This window comes from Rhinolophus sinicus, linkage group LG09 (genome assembly GCF_036562045.2).
Source record: "Rhinolophus sinicus isolate RSC01 linkage group LG09, ASM3656204v1, whole genome shotgun sequence".
Lineage (NCBI taxonomy): Eukaryota > Metazoa > Chordata > Mammalia > Chiroptera > Rhinolophidae > Rhinolophus > Rhinolophus sinicus.
The window spans coordinates 106247567-106260479 of record NC_133758.1 but is presented as its reverse complement, the minus strand read 5'-3'; the positions used below and the strand labels follow the sequence as shown (position 1 = coordinate 106260479).

General features: G+C 41.0%; 1 protein-coding gene across 4 annotated transcripts in view; it reads right to left on the bottom strand.

Moving 5' to 3' along the window:
- Nucleotides 1-12913, bottom strand: part of ITPRID1 (ITPR interacting domain containing 1) — a 124205-nt gene that overhangs the window by 15132 nt on the left and 96160 nt on the right. For 2 of the 4 annotated variants that reach the window (XM_019726208.2, XM_074340963.1), the window contains 4 exons: nt 9580-9707; nt 8710-8821; nt 8097-8262; nt 5412-5555 (listed from right to left, as the gene is read on the bottom strand). In XM_019726208.2, the coding sequence (XP_019581767.2) occupies nt 5467-5555; nt 8097-8262; nt 8710-8821; nt 9580-9707 (495 nt within the window). In that variant the 3' untranslated portion in view covers nt 5412-5466. Of the gene's footprint in view, nt 1-5411; nt 5556-8096; nt 8263-8709; nt 8822-9579; nt 9708-12913 lie in introns of those variants that run through there. The other 2 variants (XM_019726210.2, XM_019726211.2) reach the window with 2 other exon arrangements.

Here is a 12913-nt window from a genome sequence, read left to right as displayed (position 1 = left end):
GTAAAATGGACTGATTATTAGCTAAACTAAAATAATCCGTGATGGATTAGACTGTGTCTTATTTGTGAGTATCCAATGTTTATTAGTGTTGATATATTGATTAATTGACTAGTTAATTAATTATTTTGTCCATTCACTCATCAAATTCTTTTATGAAGTTATTATGTGTCAGGCAGTGTTTTAGGACTAGGGATAAAACATGAAAAGATGACAGACAAGTCTTTTTCCCATGAAGCTTGCCTTCTAGTAAGGGCGACAGCTGCTAAACAAATAAAGCAATAAAAATCCATATAATGAATGCTATGAAGAAAACAAAGTAGAATAAATGGATAGAAAATATACAGAGATGTGTGTAGGAAGGAGCCCTATTTTAGACAGGGCTGTCAAGGAAAGCCCTTCTGAAGAGGTGGCATTTGAATAGAGATCCAAAGGAGAAGATACCAGCCATATGGATGCCTGGGAAAAGCGGAATAGCAAATGCAGAGAGGGGACAGCAAGGGAAATGCCACTGAAGTGAAAATGGCATTAATGTGTTCCAAAATTAGCAAGAAGATCCATGGAATTGGATCATAGTGAGAGAGGAAGGGAGTGGTTTGAAATGAGGTCATAGATGTATGTAGGGCTGAGTCATGTAGAGGTATATAGATCTTGGTAAGGAGTTGGGCTTTAAGTTAAATGTACTGAGAAGCCATTGGAGATTCTCATGCAGGGGAGCAATGTACCTGACTTATGTTTGTAAAAGACCTGGCTGTTGGGTGGCAAGTGGATCGCTGAAAGAAAGAATTAAATATTAGTATGATGCTCCGTTATGAGTATAAATGTCTTGGTTATGTGAAGTAGATCGAATGTTACAAGACACAGAATGGAAAAATATTCCATTCGGCCAAATCTCTGGGACACCATCATGATCAAAAAGGACTCAATTGATCTCTTTGAAGGGAAAAGTTCCTTTGAGAGACAATTCCTGTTGGATGATGTCCCATGCTGTTGGCAAGAGTTTACAAAACACCTTTCCTTCAAACCATCTCAGACATGGTAATCCAGGAGGATTCAGGTGCTGCATCTAACTGCTGTCATCATAAACAGTTGCATCTGGTTGCTGGAAAGCCAGACACATGAGTCCGTGTTCCATACCAATGGTAACTGGAACATCATTTTCTATTATGTTCTGACAGACAAATGATTAATTAGCACAATCAGCATCTCTCCTTGAAAATGGCCATGGATCAGTGTGTTCCCTTCCATCATGTAATTGAATCAGGGTCCACACACCTGTTTCCACTTCCTTTAAACAAACACCTGCCCAATAACCAACACAAAACAATATTAAATCTCAACCTGTCTTGCTCATAAGTACATCTTTCAACCTGACCTAATCAATGATGAAAGCTAGGAAAACATGGGTCTCAGAGAAGACTACTGCCTGGTCCTCACATGTAATCAGAGTGTCTGCTGCTCTGGCCCACTCAGACTACATGACAGAGCTGGCCATGGCTATATTGCAGAGTGAGTCAGAGTTTGGCTCTGGAGTCAGACCAGCCTAGGATAATACCTGGTTTGCCAGTTGTGTGACATTGAGCAATCCACTTAACCTCTTGTAAGTATCAGTTTCCTCATCTTTAAAATGGGGATAATGATGTTTACCACAAATGTATGTGGTTTTTCTATATGTAAATCATACATGTAAAAGTCTTAGCACAAAGTAAGCAAGTGTTAGCATTTTTTCTGTAATAAGAGAGTATTAAAATCAATTAGGTTAGCAAATTTCAGTTCTGATTAAGATGGAGTAAGTGCATGCCACCCTATCTTTCCCTCTGATCACAACTAAAAGTCCTGAACAGAATATATGAAGCAACTATCTGAGAACTCTGAAAAGTATATAACAGCAAGTCAACTGGGGAAAAGAATAAAGAACTCAAAGAACTAGCTCATGGAGATGAGTTTCTTTCCTCCCATATGTCCTGGCATAGATTCTAGGACAGCCTGAATCTTGAAACTGTGCAACAGAAAAAGCTGCAAGAAAAATCCTCTCTTTTGGGCCAGAGGGCTGGGAAATAAGCCCCTGAGAAAAAGATCTTTTACCTCCCTAAGCCCTACTTTAGGCATGCCAAGTGATGAAGTGACATTCCCATGGCAGTGGCCATAGCAGCAGCAATGGAAGTGACATCAGCTGTAGCAGCTATAGCAACAGGGAAGCTGCAGGCCCTTTTCTATTGCTATTTTCCCTGAGGTAGACCCATTTTCAGGAAGTTCATTATAGTGCATGGATGCTAAAATCATGGTTTTCTAGGCAGAGCCATGAAAAGGAACCCATCAGAGTAAGAGAATGTGTGGGGATTTAGAGGGGAGTTAGCTGGAGAAAGGGATTTTTTAAGTCTGTATATAAAATCTTGGGCATAGAATTTAATCATAAGAAACATACAAAGTTTTTGAGAACTGAACTACAGGGTAGACCACCACTCAGGTGTCAGAGTGAGCCCTAGATGGTGCATGCACAGGGTAGGCCAGTAGTACAGAAAGGTTGGGACAAGTAAACTGACACTAGAGCCACAGCCTTCATCTGCATCAGGGCTGTCCTCTGCACTTAACTTGGTTGATAGCCTACTAAAGCAAGCAAGCAAACAAATAAACAAACAGAAAAATTAACCCCAGAAAATTCTTAACAGAACACAGAATCTCATAGTATAATATGAAAATGTACAGGATAGGATATGAAATTATCGACTAACAAAGAACCAGGAAAATGTTAACACCTTCAAGGGAAAAAGTAATCAACATATGCAAACTCCAAGATGACCCAGGTATGGGAATTATCAGACAAAGATTGTAAAGCACCTCTTATAATGATGATCCATGAAGTAAGGGTAAATACTCTTGAAATAAACAGAATGATAGACATTGTTTTCAGTAAAGAAATAGAAGGTATACCAAAGAACCCAAAGGGAAAATTTTGAACTGATAAGTACAATAACAGAAATAAAAAGTCCACTGGAAGATCTCAAAAGCAGCATGGAGATGAGAAAGAAAAGAGTTAATGAGCGTGAAGGTAGATCAATAAAAATTATCCAATCTGGAATACACAGAAGAAAAAAAGTTTGATAAAAAAATGAACAGAGCCTCAAGAACTGTGGGACAATACCAAAAGTTTGTATATCAGTGTTATTGCAGTCCTGGAAGGAGAGGAGAATGAAACTGGTGGAGAAATATATTTGAAGAAATAATGGCTGAAATGTTTCCAAATTCGGTAAGGGACATTTTTGCAGATGCAAGATGTTCAGCAAACTTCAAACAGGATAAACTCAAAAAAAAACCATGCTCTGACTCATCACAATCAAAACACAGAAAACAAAGCAAAAAATCTTGAAAAGCCCAGACAAAAACAATACATTACAGATAAGGTATCAATGATTCAAGTGATGGCAGATTTCTCATCAGAAACTGTGGAGGCAAAACAAAACTCAACAAAAAAAAAGTGGAATAACATTTCTCAAAGGTTGAAAGAAAAATTTTGTCAATATAGATTTCCACACCCAGTGAAAATATCACTCAGGAGTTTAGTCCTGACATCAGGTTTGATATTTTAAGATATATATATATTTAACACCGAATGCCCATATCACATGTCAGTGTAATGCTTAGTATGAATGATTCCTGAAAGATAAAGACTCAACCTCCCCCCTCAAGAAACTTACTTTAAAACCCAAAGGAAGGTGGAAACATGAGAAAGTTCGTTCCATTTTGACACTGGAGTTAAGGATGGGGTCCATATAGGGTACTCTAGAGACATAAAAAGGAGGGAGTTGTCTCTCTATTCAGGTAATACGTGGGAACCAGGTATAGTTTTAAGAGGAGATTATGTTTGACTTGAATATTCAAAGGTATATCCCAATGGTAAGAGACGTTAGTGCAGTAGACACCCTAATAACAGGCAGAAACATGAACACAACCTACTGTGGTTTGTTGGTGCATTTGGACAACTTAAGTGTTTTAGTTATGATAGCACACATACCTCTGACCATGTCCTTTTTTCCCACTCTGACCAAATTTCTAACTGCCAGTCCCTACAACACATTGATTGAGAGCTGGATCCAATTCCTCCTGCACACAGAACAATCTGATAATATGGGGGAATTAATATTCCTGGAGCAGCTTTCAACCAATGACTGATGCGAGTTGCTGAATAAATATTCCAACTCCCATATCCCTTGGATGGGATAGTCCTGAAGCACATTCTCCACTGGGTCTCAGATTTCTGTAGTGGAATTAAGTTCTGTTTGCCCACTGTTGTCTAGTTGCTTGATAATGTGTACATCACTGATTTTCATCCCTTCCCTCTCCTACTTTCCCACTGCATTACTAGTGTTTTTAGGGATCACTTCTCAAACAAACTACTTAAACTTGTATCCTTGTTTCAGGGTCAACTTCTGAGAAAACTCGAACTAAATTAGTTTCACAGGTTACGTTTCCAAGGCAGCAGAATCTGAAATGGAGATTTAGAGTTTATTAAGGAGTACTCTTGGAATTAACATCAGTGAGAGAAGGAAGCAGGAGTGGCAGAGGCAGGGGTTGGGTTTTAGTCACAACAAAGGTCTCAGGTAACCCCATATGGAGCTCTGAAGCCAGTGGCCCTTGTCAAAAGTTGTCCCATGTTGAGGTGAGGGGGCTTGGCCTACCTACCCTCACCTCAACCAGTCATTAGATGCAGGTTGTCCTGAGAAAGAGGGCATGACCTTAAGAAAAATATTTCTCTTTAGGTGCATGCCAGAAAAAGCTTAGATTGCCTTGAAGTAATTGTTAGTAGAACTATGTTAGAGACGGTTCTGGTGAGGACTCAGAAGAAAAGAAGAGAGCTGGAGAGAAAATTTCTATTGTCTAGATAATACATATACCATCATGAACAGAATGCTGTTAGAAATATACACATTAAAAGCAATTCTGGTGAGATCTCAGACAGAAATGAGCAGTATGCTATTGGGAACTGGAGAAAATTCTATCTTTGTTATAAAGTGGCAAAGAACTTGGCTGAATTGTGTTTCTAGTGTTTTGCAGAAGGCAGAACACGCGAGCAATGAGATTGGACATTTAACTGAGATTTCTTAGCAAAGTGTTGAAGGTGCAGCCTGGTTTCTCCTTACCGCTTGTAGTAAAATGCAAGATGAGAGAGATAAATTGAAGGAATTGTTAAGCAAAATGGAACCAGACTTACAGATCTGGGAAATTCTCAGCTTATCCATATTGAAAAAAAACAAAACAAAAAAAAAACACAGTGAGAAAACTTGTGCTGAAGAGAACATGCACCTAAAAACTCTTCCAGCCTCTACCCATCACCCAATTCCAAAGCCACTCTCACATTTTTAGGTAATGTGTTACAGCAGCACCCCACTGCCGTAACAAAAATATCACAAACTGGGTGGCTCAAACAACAGGCGTTTATTTTTCAGAGTCCTAGAGGCTAGAAGTCCAAGATTAAGTGCTGTCAGTGTTGGTTTCTGATGAGGACGCTCTTCCTGGATTGCAGATGACTTCCTTTTCTCTGTCTTCACATGGCCTTTCCCCTGTGCAAATGTGAAGAGAGAGAGAGGTTTCTAGTGTTTCTTACTCTTTTTGTGAAGACACACATCCTGTTGGGTTGGGGTCCCATTGCTATGACATTTAACCTTAATTACCTCCTTAAACCCCGTCTCTCCAAATGTAGTCTCATTGGGGATTAGAGCTTCAAGATATGAATTTGATGGAGAGCACAATTCAGTCCATCACATGGCTTTATAAAGAGAATCCTATATGACGTGTTGGACTATGACTTTCCATAGATCTAGGCATAAAAAACATCTCACTTTGAGCGTAAATGAAGAGAAATCCCAGGATATTGTTTTAGGCAAAGCAGTTCTCTTTATTTCAATAAGCATTTATAGAGAAGTGATTATGAGCAAGATACTGTTACCAGATGTGAAAGATACAAAGGCAAATAAGGCTGAGTTAGAAGGTTCTGCCAACTGCAAGAAAGGAAACCTATTACCTTTCTACATGTCAAAGAACAGGCCTATTTTAATAAAGAATGTTCAGAGAAAACAAAGTATGTCCATGGCTCCACATTTACTCAGATTAAATGGATAGTAGGGAGTTATTTTCTGAGACAAATATCTTGTAGAGAGAAGAAAATGCTGGACAGGAATTCTGAAGAGAGCTGGGCCCTGGGGGTACTGATGCCTGCAGATGAAGGTATGTATTGAGGAAGATGGTGTGGAGTGAGAAAAAGAAGAGGATACGGATGGAAGGGGGTTGTCCACACTCTGAGGAAGTATAGTCAACAGAGGAAACTGATGGATAGAAAGGGCTCCATGGAAGCCACATGGTTTGCCCAAAGCAAGGAGGATGAAGGAGGGAGACAGGCTGTGAGACCGGTTCTAGTCATGGGCACTTTCAAAAGCAATAGTTTCTTAGCTTCCTGCTAGGAAGTGACCTCCACTGGCCCATCTTCTAACACAAATTATAATCTTCCCTCAAGGTGTTACTTTTTGCCATTCTCCACCTAGTCCCCATTCCTTGGAATTTCTGTGCTTTAGAGGCTGCAAGTGCACTTGGCCTTGTGTGCACTCCCTGCATTTCCTGGGCTGGGGGAAGCAACCTGACAGCTCAGCTTCTCACCTCAGGAATTCTACCAACAGCCTCCTAACGGGGAGCTCTGACCAGCTGCAAGTCCCCAGTCGCGCCTTCTCCACCAGCCAGTCAGCATACCTTCTAAATGTAAATCAGATCGCATGACAACCATGCTTAAAGCCTACTACGGCTTTCTACTACGTGTGGAGAAAGGATCCTGGCTCTCAGACTCGGGGCTACAGGCAGCCCAGCTGCCCACTCCCACACTTCCTCTCTCTGCACTCCCCTACCCCTCAGGCCCTCAGCAACTCTGGCTGTTTCTGTCTCAGTGCCTTTAGAGTTTCCATTCCTCTGCTTTACATGTTCTTTCCCCAGAATTCCACACGCCTCCCTCTCTTGCACCATTCTGGTCTCACCCACAGAGCCTCCCTTAGCAAGGCCTTGTCTGGTCACCCTGACCACTGTGGCACACTTTTCACCCATATCACCCTCCACAGTGATATCACCCTGTCCGCCATGGCACGTGTCAGTACGGGAATTGTTTGTTTGTTTCTTGTTGTAGTTGTTTCTTTCTGAGTAGAAATCCTGTCTGTCTTGTTCACAGCTCTGTCGCCAGCACAAGGAAAGTTCCTGGCACATGGCAGGTGCTTCATCAATATTTCTGGCTGGTCGACAGACTCAAGGCTTTTTGGAAAGGCTTTGATGCCTGGATCTTCTTTCCTCCTTCTGCTGTCAGTCCCTCACCCAGGCTCTCCTGATCCCCAGCTCTAAGTTGGACTCCTTGCTATGTTCTCTTTCATAAAACCCCGTTCTTTCCTTCAAAGCACTGTCACAGGCTTTAAATCCCTACGCAGTGATGCTTACATTCTCTCTCTCCCAGTAGATTGTAAGTTCCAGCGTGGCAAACGCTGCACACCATATACACCTGGAGATACATAGCAGGTCCTCTGATAATGTTACTTCATTCCACATCGTTTCATTATGATGTGGATTAAATGCCAGAGGAACGTAGCTCTATTTATATCAACCAGCTTATGGTAAAATGGACTTCATTTTGTGATACGTCATTTTGCTTAAAGTCAAAGCACCTATTGATGACGTTCAGTGAGGACTTCCCGCATGTATCTTGGCCACCACATATTCCCTATGCCAGGCACAAAGTAACTGTCAGTTAGTCTGTATTGAATGAATAGTAAAACATTCTGAGTTCCTCCTGGGTTTAACCATGGAGTCGAATATTTTAAAAAACATCTGATAAAGGGTTGATAGATACTTCTCTTTGGGGGTAATTAAGGTATGCTTCTTCTGGATAAAATGTGCTCTTACATTTTGCAGGAAAGCCATCAAAACCCATTCTGATCTAGAAGAAGACATCTGTATGCTTTTCTCCAAAAGGACAATTTGACAAAGGGGCAGGACCTAACGCTTCCTGAGCTGGAGGAGACATGCTGGTGCTGCTCTGTGCAGTGGGTGAGAAAAGGCAGCCAGAGGGGTCATACCTGGGCAGGGAGCCTGCTGGCCCTCCTCGGGAGGGAAGGCAGCCCCGGGCACCACGGCTGGGGGGATTTCAGCACATGAAGCCTGACCATTCTCTTCTTCTGTCCAGTCATAAGCATACAGATTCCTATCGTGTGCCGGTTGTTCTCCTACGAGAAGCTCAAGCTGCTGAAAGGAACACAAGAACAAAAAGAGTGGACGACATCATTTTACACCAAACAGCTAACTCAGACTTGTGGGAAAGGCATTTATGGTGGCAAATTCTCTCGAGTGGGCTCTGCGGGCCAGCAGTGGATTCTGGCAGTGACTTAGCCCACATTTGGTCTTATTCTCATGTGGAAAATGGGCTACTAATGCTCAGCTCTTATTTACAGGGCAGAAAGAAAGACTGGCAAGGGAGACAGACTGGCACACATTCTAATCCCAAATCACCATCAGCTAGCCATGTGGCCTTGAGCAACGTACTTCTCTGGGCTTCAGTTTTTTTATCCTTAAAACGAAAGTGTGGGCACAGATCCTAGAATCTGAAATGACTGTACAATCAGGGTTTTCATTTAATGCGCCCTCCCATGGTGGGCGGGATGCAGTCAAACTCCCCACCCCATCGCCCCGTACCAGTCGCATCCCGTCTCTGATCTGCTGAGCCCGGTCTCCTAACTGAAACTCCAGTTCCTCCACCTGCTGCCGCAGGGCCTTGCGTAGATGTTGCAGTTGCTCGGCCTCCTTCCTGCAGGTAAATAATAGAAAATCAAATTTCACAATCACCTCCCCATGCTGTGTTCCATTATTCCTCTCAAAATGGAGGTCACTCTTTGATATTGCTTACAAGAGAATGTCACCTTCTTTATTTCTATCAGTTGTAGATGTAGTATATTATGAGGGCAAATTTTCGCTCTCTCTCTCTCTCTCTCTCTTTTTTTTTACAACTCTATCCCAGAATAATTTACATACCATGAAGTTTGCCTATTTTAAGAGTACAATTCAGTAATTTTTAGTAAATTTGCTAAACTGGGTTCCAGTTTTGGAACACTTCTATCTCCCCAGTAAGAACCCTCATACCCCTCTATATTTAATCCCTATTTCCATCTCCCAACTACAGGCAATGACTAATCTACTTTGGGGACATATACTTTTAATCTATGTGAAAATTAATGCAGATTTTCAAAACTCTAATAAACCCTGACATTGTATTTGCATGAGCCCCATTCGCATTGATTAAAGCTATCCTGCTCGCTAGACCCCTCTTCCCAGCTGCTGCTCCCCTTCAAACCTCAAATACCCTGGCCTTAAAGAGTAAGTGTTGCTATCTAGCAAATGGCTCTCACAGACTCCCATTGAGAAAGCAAGAACAAGAGATGAGTGTCACAGAAAAGCTGGCTAAGTTCTCCTTAGCTCCCAGGTGCTCGTCTGTCCTGCCCTGATTACCTTTCCTTGCTCCAGGTGTGTGGGCTGGTACTTACTTTTATGGCTCCCTTAGATAATTACCTTTCCTCTTCTGACATGTCTCTGGAAAGGAGTGCCTGCTGTCCTATAAGGTGCTGTTCCATTTCCTCTAAATACTCCCGAAAACTCTGGCATAGTGTCCTCATGGCTTCCATATCGTGGACTGTGCACTGAGAACAATTAGAAAGAGCTGAGAAGGACGTACTTCGGGATTCATTGTAAGAGTTTACCATGGTGTCGCCTACCATCCCACTTGGGTTCACCGGTTTGGCCTACTGCTGATGTGCGGGGAAAGAGTACAGGGAAAGCCCAACCTTTGGTTTCTCTGAGCAACCATAAGCCATACTTGGCTGAGACAGGAGAGAAAAAGTTGTTGGGTGGCTCTTGGAGAAATTATGTCCCAGAGACAGGAAGCATCTAGAGGACTATGTATTGTAGGGATGGGAGGAGGCAGACAGAGGAGGGGATGGGGGAAGTGCCAGAGTGCCTGCTTGTGTTTGGAAAAGTTGAGTCTATCTTGTTTAACTTTGTTGCTGCGTACTGCCTCACTCTGAATCTCAATAACACTGAACACATCTGTGCAGATGGTATGTGTTTGATTAGAGAAAGTCTGCTTAGAATATTTTTTATTAGTCTTAGCTCAGCTTAACCCCAGTCCCTGCTGATTGAAATCAGCAGGGTCATCTGCAGCCAGCTAAGAAGCCCTCTCAGAGGAAGGCAGGCCTAGACAGCCATCCCACCCTCCATGAGCTGGAATCCAGAACTGAACTGTTTATCCTCCCAATCCTGCTCCCCGTTGCTGCTGACGCGAATTATTTTTAAAATCTTACTTTCTCTGTATGACTGTGCTTTTTGCCTTGGTTTCCTTATTTAACTATCTCTTGCAGACACAAGCCCAGTCCGTTTTTCAGGCATTCTGCCGATTTGCTGAGTTCTTACCAGCTATCCTTTGTTTTCCAGCCCAGGTTGGAACATGCTTTGAACAGATCCATAATCCTGAATCCCAGCATTTCTACCCATCAGACTTAAATGATATGAATGCTAGTTAGAGCCTAAAGGTCTCCTTACCAAGGCCATGGGTTTAGACCCCCTTCCCGATTAGTGTGGCAGAGGCTGATAGTTGCCTACACACTATCTTTCTCTCCTTTATTTTTATTAACAAAATTTTCATATATTAGGTGCAAAAAAAAAAAAATGTATCTAACTAAAAAACTACATTTCCCAGCATCACTTGCATATAGGAAAGCAATGAGATGGAAGTGGAGGGCATGAAGCAGGGCTTCTGGGAAACTCTTTAAAGGAAGCTGATTTCACAGACCAGCCTCTTTTAACCTTTGCTTCTTCCTCCTTCAATGGAGACCAATCTCACAACTATGTTAATTCTTCCCAGCCCTGTTTCTAAAAAGTTCCAGATTTCTTACCCTTCTCCTCAAAACCTTTGGCCAAGATCCTGGCAAGATGATGGCTATTTTTACTGGAATTGTCATAATGGAAATATTTTCCTAAGAATGATATTTTTATATCATTCTTTTGCTTTTATATCATTTTGCTTGGATAGTTTGGTTTTGATTCTATCCTCTAATTTTTATACTAATTAACACATGTTGTGTAGCAAAACTCTCCAGTTTAGCTTCAGTGTGAATGCATTTGAATCAGAGGGGTGTTTGACGCATTATTGGTGCCGGCAAGAGTGTATGGCTTTTAAAACCGGAAAAGATCTTAGAAACCGTGAAGGACTTCTTTTATGAACTGTTCTGACACAGAATGGTTAACTAACTTGTCCAAGGTCAAAGAAAAGCAGTCATATAGCAAACCCATGTCCCTGGTTCATTTCCTTTCTTCTATCAACAGGGAGTACAGTGTGGATGGCCACATGATAAATGATTTGTCCCTTAGGAATGAGCTGATTGAGTGGTTCTAGTAGATTCCTACAAGGTGACCATGTTCCAGAGACAGTGAGGACATGGAAATACGGTGTTCAAGTGAGCGGAACATTATAATAATTGAATTTTATGTTTCCTCTAGTTATTTTAGGTTTTGTGCTGGGAGGGCATGGGGGGAGGGGCAGGATTTAGGAATCACTGATGATGTGTATTGTGAAGGGAATGAGATGGAAGACTCTAAAACACTGCCATCTTCTGGTCAGTTGGAAACACTACAAATATATTTCAGCTCTAGAAGTACAGTAGTTTCAGAGAAAAGGAAAACTTAAGCAAAAAAAAAGGGGGGGCTGTTTGAACTCCATTTTCCAATATAAGAACTGAGTACTATGTATAGTGCCAGATGGGTACTAAACTAATCAAGGGGGTGGGGATTGCTTCATAAATTATATAAGTGTCTAACCACTAACCATGCTGTATACCTGAAAACTAATATAAAATAATATTGAATGTCAACTGTAATTGAAAAATTTTTTAAAAGGTGGGGGAAAAGTAAAGGAGATAAGAGGCCCAAATATCCAGTTATAAAATAAATGTCCTGGGGATGTAATGGGGAAATATAATGGGGATGTAAGAGGGAACAGAGTCAGTAATATTGTAATAACCTGGTACGGTGTCAGATGGTTACTAGACTTATCATGGTGATCCCTTCTTTAGGCATGTAAATGTTGAATACCTATGGTGCACACCTAAAACTAATATAATATTGTATGTTAGCTATATTTCATGAAAATGTTTTAAAAGAAAAAAGTAGCTGATACACCCACATATATACATACATACACAACAGAATATAATTCAGCCATAAAAACGAAGGAAGTCCTGCCATTTGCAACAATGTGGATAGACCTCGGCAAACTCAAAGAAGACATCAGATTTGTAGTTACCAGAGGTGGGAGAGGAGGGGAAGAGAATAAGATGAAGGTGATCAAAAGGTACGAACTTCCGGTTATAAGTTCTAGAGATGTAATGTACAACGTGAGGACTATAGTTGACACTACGTTATGGCAGAATTGAAAGTGTTATGAGAGTAGATGCTATGAGTTCTAATCATAAGGAAAAATTTGTTTCTTTTTTCTTTATATTTATATGAGGTGATAGATATTAACTAAACATTGTTTTAATCATTTCACATTATATATATAAGTCAAAATATGCTGTACATCTTAAACTTATGTATTGCTGAATACTAATTATATCTCAAAAATATTGGGAAAAAAGAAACCCTGCCCACAAATAATTCTTAAACACTTGACATTCTTGGCTTTTAAGTTAATAATAAAAATGTATTTTTAGTAAAACAACAATGAAAGAGCTGCTTTATAACCCAATATAATGCAAGGTCTGCTCTACTGATCCAAGTCCAGTAAAACATGCAACTTCAATAATAAGAGTAAGGCCACCAAAAAACACTGAACTTTTGAATTGGCTCATAT